Source organism: Scardinius erythrophthalmus (genome assembly GCF_964197995.2).
Source record: "Scardinius erythrophthalmus genome assembly, chromosome: 1".
Lineage (NCBI taxonomy): Eukaryota > Metazoa > Chordata > Actinopteri > Cypriniformes > Leuciscidae > Scardinius > Scardinius erythrophthalmus.
In genome coordinates, this window is record NC_138221.1 from 45,254,989 (window position 1) to 45,266,961 (window position 11,973).

Genomic DNA, 11,973 nt, shown 5'->3' on the forward strand with positions numbered 1-11,973 from the left:
GGAAATACAAAACAGCAAACCTTCGTCAAAAGACAGGGCCAAATGCACGATCATGGAGGCAGAAATAGATTTATGAGCACTGTTGTGAATGAGTGAGAGAGGATGGGTGGGATTAGTTTAGGAAAACTCAAAGCTAAATCTGAGGCCTGTCAGATTACAGATAGGAACCCATGAAGACAGGCACATACAGACACTAAAACGAGTTGTTTGCAGGGAAACCATCACACATTTTTAAAACCACAGAGGGTAAGTACAGGAATATGAATGCATCTCTAAACATTCTACTCTTCATTGTAAATTATCTTTACCTATGTCGTATGTTGGTTGATTATTATTAAGAATGCCTGTAGACGTGGAGAAGATTATTCAGTTTATCAAACAAGGTGACCAGGACAATGTTCAAATCCATCTGGATGATTACAACGCTCAGGTAAATACAATTTGCTGACATGCAGAAATGTAATTAAATTTAATAAGATTAATTCTGTGCTCAGTATGATCATCGCTGTGCTGGCAGAAATAAAAAAAAAAACTGTGTTAGAATCTTCTACTACTTCTACAACACTCAGATATTAGCAGTTTCCATGACAACAGAACTGGGGTAAACCTGAAGGGTGTTTCTCATTACTTATCCAGTCACTTTACAATTTCTGTGATGTAGCGAAGTTTTAATGTGTCTAGCGTTCGCAGAGCCTTTAAATCCTATTGTCTCTCTTAATAATCGGTCTGTTTTTCACAGTACTCGCAATGTTTCTTTTTTGATGTGGAAGAAAGGGAGAAAAGAAAGGTAAATTCTAAAGTCTTTCATTGTTTATCCGTCTGCCCTCAATCTGAGGACACACATTGCTTGGATTAACACAGCTAATAATGTAAATCTCACTCATCCACCCTCACTTATCTTTATCCCTCACTTCACCCTCATCTCATTCTTTCAGTGCATATATGACACTCAGAAACATGTTTTTTAATCATGTTTTTTCACTTTTTGCCCAATGCTCCTGTGTGGATGAACTGAGAACAGCAAAGAGAGCTGGATGAGGTAAATCTTTCACATGACATAAAGAAAAAGAGCAGGTATTTGCTAGTAGATGAATAAAGAAGGGAGTGAGATGTCTGTGGGGAAGAAAAATGAGAGAGGTGGATAATCTGAAACTAATATACTCGCCGTCTATCTCACCCTGGGGCACCTGTACATGCCGGCTCCCAGAATGTCGGTGTCGGAAGGGCCTGTTCACTCTTTTGAGATAATTATTTTGTTGTTACTGAGGACCAATTATTGTGCCGTGTGTCAAAAAGATAATTTATTGGAACTCATACACTCACAAAAGCCATTTACCTCTGTTCATCATGCCTGTGCTCACAAAATAAAGCTTTTATAATCTCTCCTCTGTGTTCATGGATTCTAACCGAAGCTTTTATTAGTCTTCAATGAACTTCTGTTGTTGATACCTTAAGAAGCAGGCAGGCCAGTGTTTAAAATCTGAATCTTGAGCTTGAAGGGCAGTCATTGACTTTATTCTTCCTCCCAGTTCTTGCAAAAGCTTGCTTTTTTCTGTTTGTCTAATTCCACTTTCTCTTGTAAATGTACTTGTGTTTGTTCTTCTCTACTCAGTTCCGTAGGAATAAAGTGAGAGAGTATGTTCCAGACTCGGACTCCGATTTTGACTTTGATGAGAATGAGGATCCAGATCTTGTTCTGCGGAGGGTGAGTCAAACACAATTTCTTTCAAACAATATGGCCAAAAGTAAATGAACAACCCAGAATCACATCTATGGGTGTGTCTCAATCAGCTCATATAGCTTCCCAGGTCGTGAATCAGTACATCAACATGAATTCAGACACTGGTAAGGACAGTAAGGACTCTGGCTCACTCACTACACATTGGGACACTGATGACTCTGTTTCCGGCGATGTGACAATGTCCTCATTGTACAACATCACTACTGGTATTTATGAACAACAGCAGAGCTGATATCTTTCTGACATCATTTTTAATGTTATTTAACATTATGATAAATATTTTGCTTGTTCAATTCATGCAACGTAAATAAATAATGTTTGCTGGATTATGTTAATTACCTGTCATGTATGTTTAGGCTGAAATATAATTAAATAATTGTTCGTATTTTAAAAAATAAATCACATGCGAGTTGGCCCGTATGATTTATGTTTTGCTCTTCAGAAGTTCTGTTAAGGGAACATAGTGAGCATCGTTTCAAGGTGCATTGTGGAACTTTTTAGGGAGTGAATGTTTCAGTGCACTGGTAGGATTTTACGCTTGAGACAGCCTTTAAATGGCCGTCACCCTGATCAGTGTCCTGACTAGGGAGCTGATTGAGACACACCCCATTTCTTCAAGTTAATTTTCAGAATTTTCATTTAGAATTTAAATAAAGATGGTCACACCTCACAGGAAGTTACGTAATTTATTAAATTATACTAGAAAAAAAATCTATTTATTGTTCTATCAATTGTTCTGTCATTCTATAATCTATTTATAAACCTTCCAACTTGAGGGCTTTTTAAAAAAGGTTTTCTCAAAGACGTTCAAAATATAAAACAAAGTGTAATTAAGAAAACATTCTTTAAAACTTTTGTTTTAACTATCTTTTCTAGTTAAAAATTACATGAATTTCAGTTCCTTACATTAAAATTGTTTCTTGTCCATAAAGCAGGAGTCTTCAAGCTTTTTCATGCCAATGCGCCTCATGGTGAAGAGAAAGATAGAGCAGGGACTACCCGTTAAATTTTGTCTAATATTAAGTGCTGCATTTTAAACCTGGACTATAAAAACACATGAATAGTGCCATATTAAAGGGTCATTATGCTTTTTCACTTTTTCAACTTTAGTGTGTAATGTAGCTTTTTGAGCATAAAAAAAAATCTGCAAGGTGACAAAGCTCAAAGTCCACTGCAAAGGGAGATATTTATTTAACAGAATTCCCATTCTACAACGAACGGCTCGTTTGGAGTCGGACTACAACGCACTTTTTCCGGATGTTATGAAGTCTTAAAGGGTTAGTTCACCCAAATATGAAAATTCTGTCAGTAATTACTCTCCCTCATGTTGTTCCAATCCCGTAAGACCTTCGTTCATCTTCGGAACACAAATTAAGATATTTTTGATTAAATCTGAGAGCTGTCTCACTCCTCTATAGGCTTCTAAGACATTATAACTTGCTGGCCCAGAAAATGTATTAAAGACATCGTTAATATAGTCCAAGTGACTACAGTGGCTCAATCTTAAGTTTATAAAGCGACGAGAATACTGTTTGTGCGCAAAAACAAAACAAAAATAACGACTTCATTCCACTATTCATTTCCTTCTCTCTGGGCCTCGAGTTTTTTCACGTAGTATAACTGCGCAGCGCATCTGTGTTGCACGTCACACGTAGGCTCACTATTGGCTGACGCTGGTCATGTGTGTGATGCGTGTGACGTACAAATCAGATGCGGAGTGATCCAGCTCTCAGATTTAATCAAAAATATCGTAATTTGTGTTCCGAAGATGAACGAAAGTCTTACGGGGTTGGAACAACATGAGGGTGAGTAATTACTGACAGAATTTTCATTTTTGGGTGAACTAACCCTTTAACTTTGAAATTGACGCCATCGTTATTCTGAGTAGAGCTCGCGGTTATGAAGGGGCATGACATTTCCCCGAAGACGGCTAAGTGTTGCCAATCACAACACACTTGGCCAGCTAACCAATCACAGCACATTTCATATTTTCGGAAGGAGGGGCTTAATCGAAAACGGCACGACTTTATAATGGGGCATAATAGGACCCCTTAAGTCATTAAAATTATCATTATTGATTTACAGTCTTACTAAACATATTTTTAGCTGAATTTTTTTATTTATTTTTTTACTTTAATTGTGTTTGAAGTTTACTTAAAAAATATTGGCCTTGGTTTAATTAGGATATTTGAGTAGCGTTTATAAACATGACTTAAAAAAAACATTACTGGTGTGCATCTTGAGACCAAACAATGGCACTGACATATTTTAAGATATGCCAGCACAAATTGCTTTCAGTTAAAACAGCTCAAACATGCATTTTAGTCTGGGACTAGGTTTAAGCCTTGTCTCTGAAACAGGGGGTATATAACTTAAACCTTTCAACCATTCTCTTTTCGGTCTCCTCCAGAGGCTTGCTGCTGCTCTGATCTTGTTTATTCGCATGCGGCTGCAGCCGGGCGTTTTGAGGGTGTCTTTGCGAACTCTGCGAATCATCTCACGGGACCGAAAGGCCTTGGCACCCTTGATCACAGACTATGCCATTCTAACACTCGCTCGACTCGGGGGCATCTCCACCCTGCCTACCTGGCCCGAAGAAGAGGCTGCTCAGTGGGGCTCCTCCCACAGTGACATCACTCCTGAGAACGAGACGGAGACACGCCCAGAAAATAATGACAGCAATACCCAAAGCCCAACATGTTACAGTGAGACAGATGATTCAGTCTTTGCCTCCGCAGCCTGTGCTGAGTCTTCGGCCAGTGAAGGATGTTTGCAATTCAATCCTGTGAATTTAACATCTAACTGTAATACTGAAGCACAAAACGACCACCATGAAGAAAGCATAAGGAAAGATGGGGCCTGTGGGGTGTTGATGAGAGGAAAGAGGGATGCCAGAGGTGAAAAGGATGAGGAGGGGCATGATGATGGAGAGATCTGGAGGAAAGAGGCAATAAAGGCTCTGTGCAATGTCATCTACAACAGCACGATAGCACAAGAGAGAGCCAGCACCCTAAAGTATAGCTCAAATTTAAGATGTTACATTTTTGTGTCATATAGCCTACAGTAACATCAAATAATTCAATATTGTTAGCGAAAACTCACTCTGTCTAATTAATTCTATTGTGCTTTGTTTTCTTCATCAGGTTGCTCCGCGGCCTGTCAGACAGACTTAAGGAGGGTATACATTCCTCATCACCTCCAAGTGGTCAATTTTATGAACTGCGGTTTCTCTTTCTCTTGACTGCTTTACGGCCTGAACTTAGGATAGAGCTCCGCCAGGTAACACTCAGTGATGCGGATATCGAATATGGAATGGGTATTATTGGTGATACATAGGTGTTCCCATGAAGCAGGAGTCTTCAAACTTTTTCAGGCCAATGGCCCCTTGGTGGAGAGGAGCAGGGACTCACTGTTAAATTTTGTATAAAATTCCTGAATCCTTCATTTTTTATCACAGTTGCTTTGGTACATTTCTCAGATCACTACTGAAATTCGCATAACTACTTTTGAACAAATTGCCAATGCTTTGGTAAATTCATGCTGTTGATTATGAATTGCCTTGCTGCTTCCTAATTTATCAATTCATTTTTATTTTCTTCATTAGTGAAATTCTAAATTCACCTCCGCAATTCATCAATTCAGGACACATTTACAAAATAAAGTCTAATAGAAATGTATTGAAAACATGCTTGACAGTTTATCACACTAGTCAACCATTTTGCATTTAATGACTTATGCAAGGAACTAATACCTAAATGTTTTGAGGAGTATGACAGTTCAACAGAGAAATAGTATAATAGGCCTATATTTTGACCAACATGACATAAAGAGTTGATAATGTAGGAAACAGCAGACAGTTGTACATTATCAATTGCATGAATGTACCGAAGCATTTGCAATTTGTATAAAAGAATGAGAAATTGCTTTTATGATGTGCACAAGTGGACAAGATGATGTGCGGGTTGAACAAGTAGTTTTGAGAATTTCAGTTGTGATCTGAGAAATGCACCAAAGCAACTGAGATAAACTATAAGACTTATTGGAGCCCCTGCAGAATCACTGTAGACCCCCTAAGAGTCACAGTCCACATAAAAGAAAGTGTTACGAGAACACAAAATTTGAGTTTCATATCTCATTAGCTCATTCTGTGCCTTCTCTTCCTGTCAGGAGCGCGGCGTGTCCATGCTGACTGCAGCTCTGGAGCAGTGTTTAGAAGTGTGCTGGGGTGAAACGCATGAGGTGCTGACTGACCTGACAGCACCCCCTGTGTGTAAGGAGGTTTCACAACGTGCCCTTGAGATTCTGAAGATCCTATTCAACATTACCTATAATGTGCACAGGCAGGAAGTAGACGAGGTAAATGCTGTTTTCATTGGTATTTGTTTGCCACTAATTACCACATCTGGGTCATTCCCAAAAACTCTATATTTTACTTTATTATTTACACAATGGCCAGAAAAATACAGAATTATTAACAAGAATGGCATAAAAAATTAAGTCAATGGGATTGGGAGTTAGTTCAGCAGTTTTATTTTCTAATTTTGATATTACTGTTTATCGAACATACAGATTCTGTAATTTTATCAAAGAGGATGGAATGAGACAAACCAACTAATAGCACAAAACTTCACATGATTAATCAAATCCAGTGCTAATACTCAATGATTGGCTGCATCTGAAATCACATACTTCCCTACTATAATAGGCAAAAAGCAGTATGTCCAAATTCACAGTACTCATAAAAGAGTAGGCAAAAAAGTACCTGGATGACCTTCGATTTCCTGCGAGATTCTGAAGTGTGCATACGGTGGATTAATACATCCAGATTACATTCGTTCTACACACATTCATACTATATAGCACTTACTTTTTTAGAGGTTGTGAAGTAATTACTTATTCAAAACAAGTACCTACTCAAGAGAGTATGCGATTTCGGACACAGCCATTGTGTGTTCCAACCCCCTTAAAATTATGTCACTTCCGGTAGGATGATCACACTAAATTTTAAAAAAAAAAAAGTAAATTGCATGGCATGTGGGGTGGGGTGTGGGGGGCAAGATAAAAAATAAGATATTCCGAATTTGTGACCATGATTTAACTAAATTAAAATGAGGGAATGAATTAGTACAATGTGGCATTGATTTGTCTAACATAAGGGAATGCATTAGTAAGTTGCTTTAACTAAAATAAGAGAACAAATGAATAAAACATGGGCAAGAATTATTGTCATAAAAACAAATTCTTAATTTGTGGCCACAATATCTATTTTATTTCTGCATGCCATGAATGGGGCTTCACAGGGAAGATGATGTTAAGAACACAGGAATTTTTTATATATTTGAAAAATGAAAGAAAAAAAATGAATTCATCCCTATTCACTTAATTGTGATATTGTATGTAAAAAAAAAAACAGAACTAATATGATTTTCATCTTAAAAGATTGAAAGTTTAGTTATTTTCTCCAACCTAATAAGACATGCGACGAGGGCATGAAAATGTACACCATAACAGGAAGGCCCATCTGTAAGGGAATTTATTTTACAGTCAACATTTTGGGTTCTTCTCCTCTGGCCACAGGAGGCTGCAGCTTTGTATCGTCACCTAGCTGCAGTCCTGCGTCACTGTCTGCTCCTGAACTGTGAGGGAGAGGAAAGAAAAGAGGAGCTGCAAGGGTGAGAGTGAGAATCAAACCAGTGTGATGAAGTCTTGAGAGGTCTCATCCTATTGATCTCTATAACTCTTTTGTGCTGAATGTCCACAGACACACAGTAAATGTGCTCTCAGCGCTCCCTCTGCAATGCCTGGATGTTCTGCTATCCGTTCGCCTATCCGAAGGTTCAAAGGAGTCCAGCGGAGTCAACATGGACTGTGTCCACACTTTGCTGCTCTTTATGGAGAAGAGACTGGACAGAGTGAGAAAGAGCACTCTGAACTGTATAGGGTTCCTGTAGATGAAAAACATGGCACTTGTAATGCCAAGGTTAGGGGTTTCCAGTGAATGCATAGACTGGGGTTTAGTTTCCAAAACATGCCAAATATCCATGTTAAAGGGATAGCTCACCCAAAAATTCAAATAATGCCATTATTTACTCACCCTCATGTCATTCCAAACCAATGACTTTTTCTTATGTGGAACATAAAGGAAGATATTTTGAGGAATCCTTTTTTGTCCATACACTGAAATCCCTTTAACATTACAGAGGTTTATCTGGAGTTTGCATTTGTACAATTTATTTTATGATAGTTGTGACATCTTCAAATGTGAATTATACAGGGCCATAAGGAAAAGTTGACTCCAGTCTTAAACCTGTTGACGGAGAGCAGCAAAGCACACAGGGAAACTAGGCACTATCTCAGACAGCAGGTACAAAACTCTTTTTAAAAACATTTTCACCATTTCAGTGTTAAGTATTACATTTAGAGAACTTTATAAACATGATACATTAAGGCTGGCACAACATATACTTCTCATTTTCATGGCTATGTACCAGTAGCCTGATCCTGTGCTATTTTTGTGCAGATCCTGCCTCCCCTGAGAGACGTTGAGCTGAGGCCTGAACAGGGGAACACACTGAGAAACAGACTAGTGCGACTAATGACCCATGTCGACACTGATATCAAACAATGTGCAGCTGAGCTTCTTTTTGTGCTCTGTAAAGAAAATGGTACATACATGCATCTTCTGAACCATGTAAAGTGCATTGACATCTTTACTTGATATATACCATACTGAATGATTATTATATTTATGCATAATGGTATGAACATGCTATTATATGGAGCACTGCGGTGATGCCATATTTTAGGCTAACACAGAGGTTAGCATCGCCGTGTCTTCCCTGCAGAACCTGATTTCACCAAGTGCAACATGTTCCTGGAGCAACATTCCAATCAACCAGCCAGATCTGAGGGAAAAGTTTACACTTTATATCAAGTTTAGGCTTACAACCAGCGTTAGGTGCTTCTACATCAGTGTTATTCACCTATATTCTTCCTCTAATTAGGGATAACTTATGGGTATGATTTAGGGGTAGGGATATTTTCTGACTGAAATATGTTGACCCAGGAACAAGTCTAACTCGGCAAAATCAGAACGTCCCTGCATGGTTCCCTCAAGAAGAAGCCATTTGGATTTTTCCCCATTGGCTCTTGGGCCATGTTTACACCTATTAAGATGTGATTTGGTCGATCAGATCACAAGTGGATGACGCTAAATACAGGTCTAAACGGGTCTAAAATGGTTTGAGATTGTCCACTTTCCACCTTTACCATCTGGTCGCATTCGATTGCTTTCGTAGTGTAAACACTCATGTGGTCAAATGTGTTCGAACAGCCACAAAAGACCACCTATACTCTCCGCCTAATGATATATAATATATATATAATAGAATATATATAATATAATAAACATTATGGGAAGTGCGCTAGCCAGACAGGATTTAAACTTTGTTGGCTGAAGACCCAAGTTTGGTTTGAAGACGAAAACCAAGTACAATGTTCTCTCACATTCCTGATGATTGAGTTTATTTTGTCCATTAGATCGAAAGATCTGAAAAAAAAAAACATACATTTACCCACCCATAGACCCTCCCCTCGAAGAAATCAGGACTGAAGTGACTGAAAGTGGTCAAAAGAGACGGATTAAAACACATATGTAAACAGGAAAGTGTCTCCCTCGTCCACTTGTGATCTGATCAACAAAAACGCATCTTAAAACCAGGTGTAAACCAGGCCTTGGATTATTGAAGAAAATCAGTACTGTGACAAAAGTAAAGTTTGATTCTTACACTTTTTGTTCATCATGATAATCTTCACAAATGAGCACAACTTTTAAAAAGAGCTTGCGTTAACCACAGACCTTATTTCAGGCATTTAACCAAAAACCCATTGACTTCGGGACGATGGAACTGGAAGTGATCAAATGCGAACTCGATTTCCATGTTTTGGCTTACAAAATTATTTGGAAAATTACAATCGGAAGTGATCCTTACTCACTCCGAAGGGCAGAACATGACCATAAATGATTAAATTACTTCCTTGAAGTGACCATGGCTTGTTCCCTTCACTAACGGCCACATGAAAGGCCCCTTCGTGAATCCCTATTCAGTTGTTCACTTTCGTTTGGAACGCCCCTATAAATTGCGTCCCCTTCCCGAAGTGCCCTTCAAGGGTGCAAAAACACCATTTGGAATTCGCCCAACTGCACACCTTTCTGTGACATATAAACTGAAAACTGAGGAGTTTCAGGGTCAGTCAACATATTCTTGAGATGGCATATAGGGGCCTATAGAAAGTATTTTACAGTTTAATATAACAGCTTGGTATGGCAACCTGAATGTGAAAGATAAAAACAAGCTTTCCAAAATTGTTAATATGGCAGGGAAGTCACAAAGGCAGCTTGGGGATGTATTTGATAAGGCGGTACTCAGGAAGGCCCGACAGATATCAACAGACACCCTACACCCACTAAACTCAGAGTTTGAATTGCTTCCATCTGGCCGTAGATTCAGGGTCCCAAGGGCGAGCCGGAACATCTATAAGAGATCTTTTATTCCCCATGCCATACAGGAACTTAATCTAAACTGAAATTGTTTTTAAAAATGTGTTTATTGTAGGTTGAAATCTACCTTATTTTAATCAGCTGCGCTGCTTTCCATTTTCTGTTGTTGTATGTTGATGGTGGTAGTATTGTACTCTTAACTGTGTGTATTTTAATGTAAGTTTGAATGTGGTGTCGCTGATGTATTTCTGTTCAGAGAAGTCGAAGGCAAATTTCCACTAAGGTGGACAATAAAAGTCTAATGAATGAATGAATGAATGAATGAATATAAACAATATGATATTCATGATCTCTTTCTCTCTCAGTGAGCAGGTTTGTGAAGTACACTGGTTACGGTAATGCAGCGGGGCTGCTGGCAACGCGGGGTCTTTTGAACGGCCATGGCCCTTCTCCTCAACAGCAGTATTCCAGTGACTCTGACTCAGACACAGAGGAGTACAGACAGGCCAAGGACAGGATTAACCCTGTGACAGGACGGGTGGAGGAAGAACAGCCTGATCCAATGGAAGGGATGACTGAAGAAGAGAAAGAGGCAGAGGCGCTCAAACTCATAAATATATTCAACAGGCTGTCACGGTATGATTAATTCCTTCATATAGATTTTCTTTTCAAAACTGTGTAGTGGATAGGTAGTCCGATTAAAATATGTAGCGCCCTTATAGTGCACAGTTGTTGTTGTTTTTTACTCCATCATCATTTGTGTCTTCTACCACACCCGTTCAGGGACAGGATCATTCAGCCAGTGGGAGTGACCACGGACGGCAAACTGGCGCCGCTGTGTGGCCAGACGAGGCACTGCGCTGTGCAGGAGGAGGACGAGGACGAGGAAGAGGAAGAGGAGGAAGATGACAGTGAGACAGAACAATAATGGAGCTGATGATTAATGAGAGACAGGTGCAAGATATTTTGTACTAATGACTAAATATAGGGATAAAATAATAGTGCAACTATAAATTCAATAACAGTTATAAATTTATTCATTTAATATGTCGTTGAAATCAAGGGACGTAATAGCAGATGATTTTGAGAAAGAAAACAAAGCTCTGTATGATGTGTAAAGAGAAGAATAAGGGAGAGACAACATTTTTTTTTTTACATTTTAATGTGCACAAAATAGCGGAGAATATAATTTCTATGTAATGACTCTTGTGAGTCACGATATGCGCTAGAAAGAGTGAAATAGGAAGCTATTAGGCAAAGGAGAAAGAAAGAGACAGAGAGAGAGACAGGCAGGCATCACACCAAAGACAGATAAACACTCCTGGAAAATGCTGCTGGTGTTGCCATGGTTATGTTACCATGGTAACAACAGGAAATGCAGTTCCACGGATTCTTTTTTTCCTTGCGCTCGAGCAGGAGTTGAATGTTTACCTTGAAGAGAAGCGCTGAGGCTGGATCTAACGCTCTTTATGCTGAATAAAAAAATGATGTCAAATCCTCAGAGAAATGTTTTCATTTACAGAATTAGTCAGCACTTGAATCTTTGAATCGAATTATTTAGAGCAGGTTGTCTGGCTCTGCTACTTAATTTCCAATATATTTCCCCATCTCATTCCCACCCGTGTAAAACGCAAAATACCAGCTCATGTGTCAGGAACAAAACATATGCAAATGAATTAAATAAATAAAAAATTCCAAAGCAGTCTGGTGTGAAAATGCGTCATTTTCATAA

The 11,973-nt window shown here is 38.9% G+C and overlaps 1 protein-coding gene across 1 annotated transcript; it reads left to right on the forward strand.

Moving 5' to 3' along the window:
- The first annotated feature begins 151 nt into the window (after positions 1 to 151).
- Positions 152 to 11,919, forward strand: LOC308701270 (chaperone Ric-8A). The gene is made up of 14 exons (XM_081383466.1): positions 152 to 246; positions 340 to 430; positions 740 to 787; positions 1,022 to 1,039; positions 1,613 to 1,705; positions 4,152 to 4,756; positions 4,885 to 5,020; positions 5,909 to 6,097; positions 7,319 to 7,413; positions 7,503 to 7,653; positions 8,016 to 8,105; positions 8,262 to 8,406; positions 10,607 to 10,877; positions 11,025 to 11,919. The coding sequence occupies exons 2-14, from the start codon at positions 341 to 343 to the stop codon at positions 11,167 to 11,169; spliced, it is 2,076 nt and encodes a 691-aa protein (XP_081239592.1). The 5' UTR covers positions 152 to 246; position 340; the 3' UTR covers positions 11,170 to 11,919.
- Positions 11,920 to 11,973: the final 54 nt, after the last annotated feature.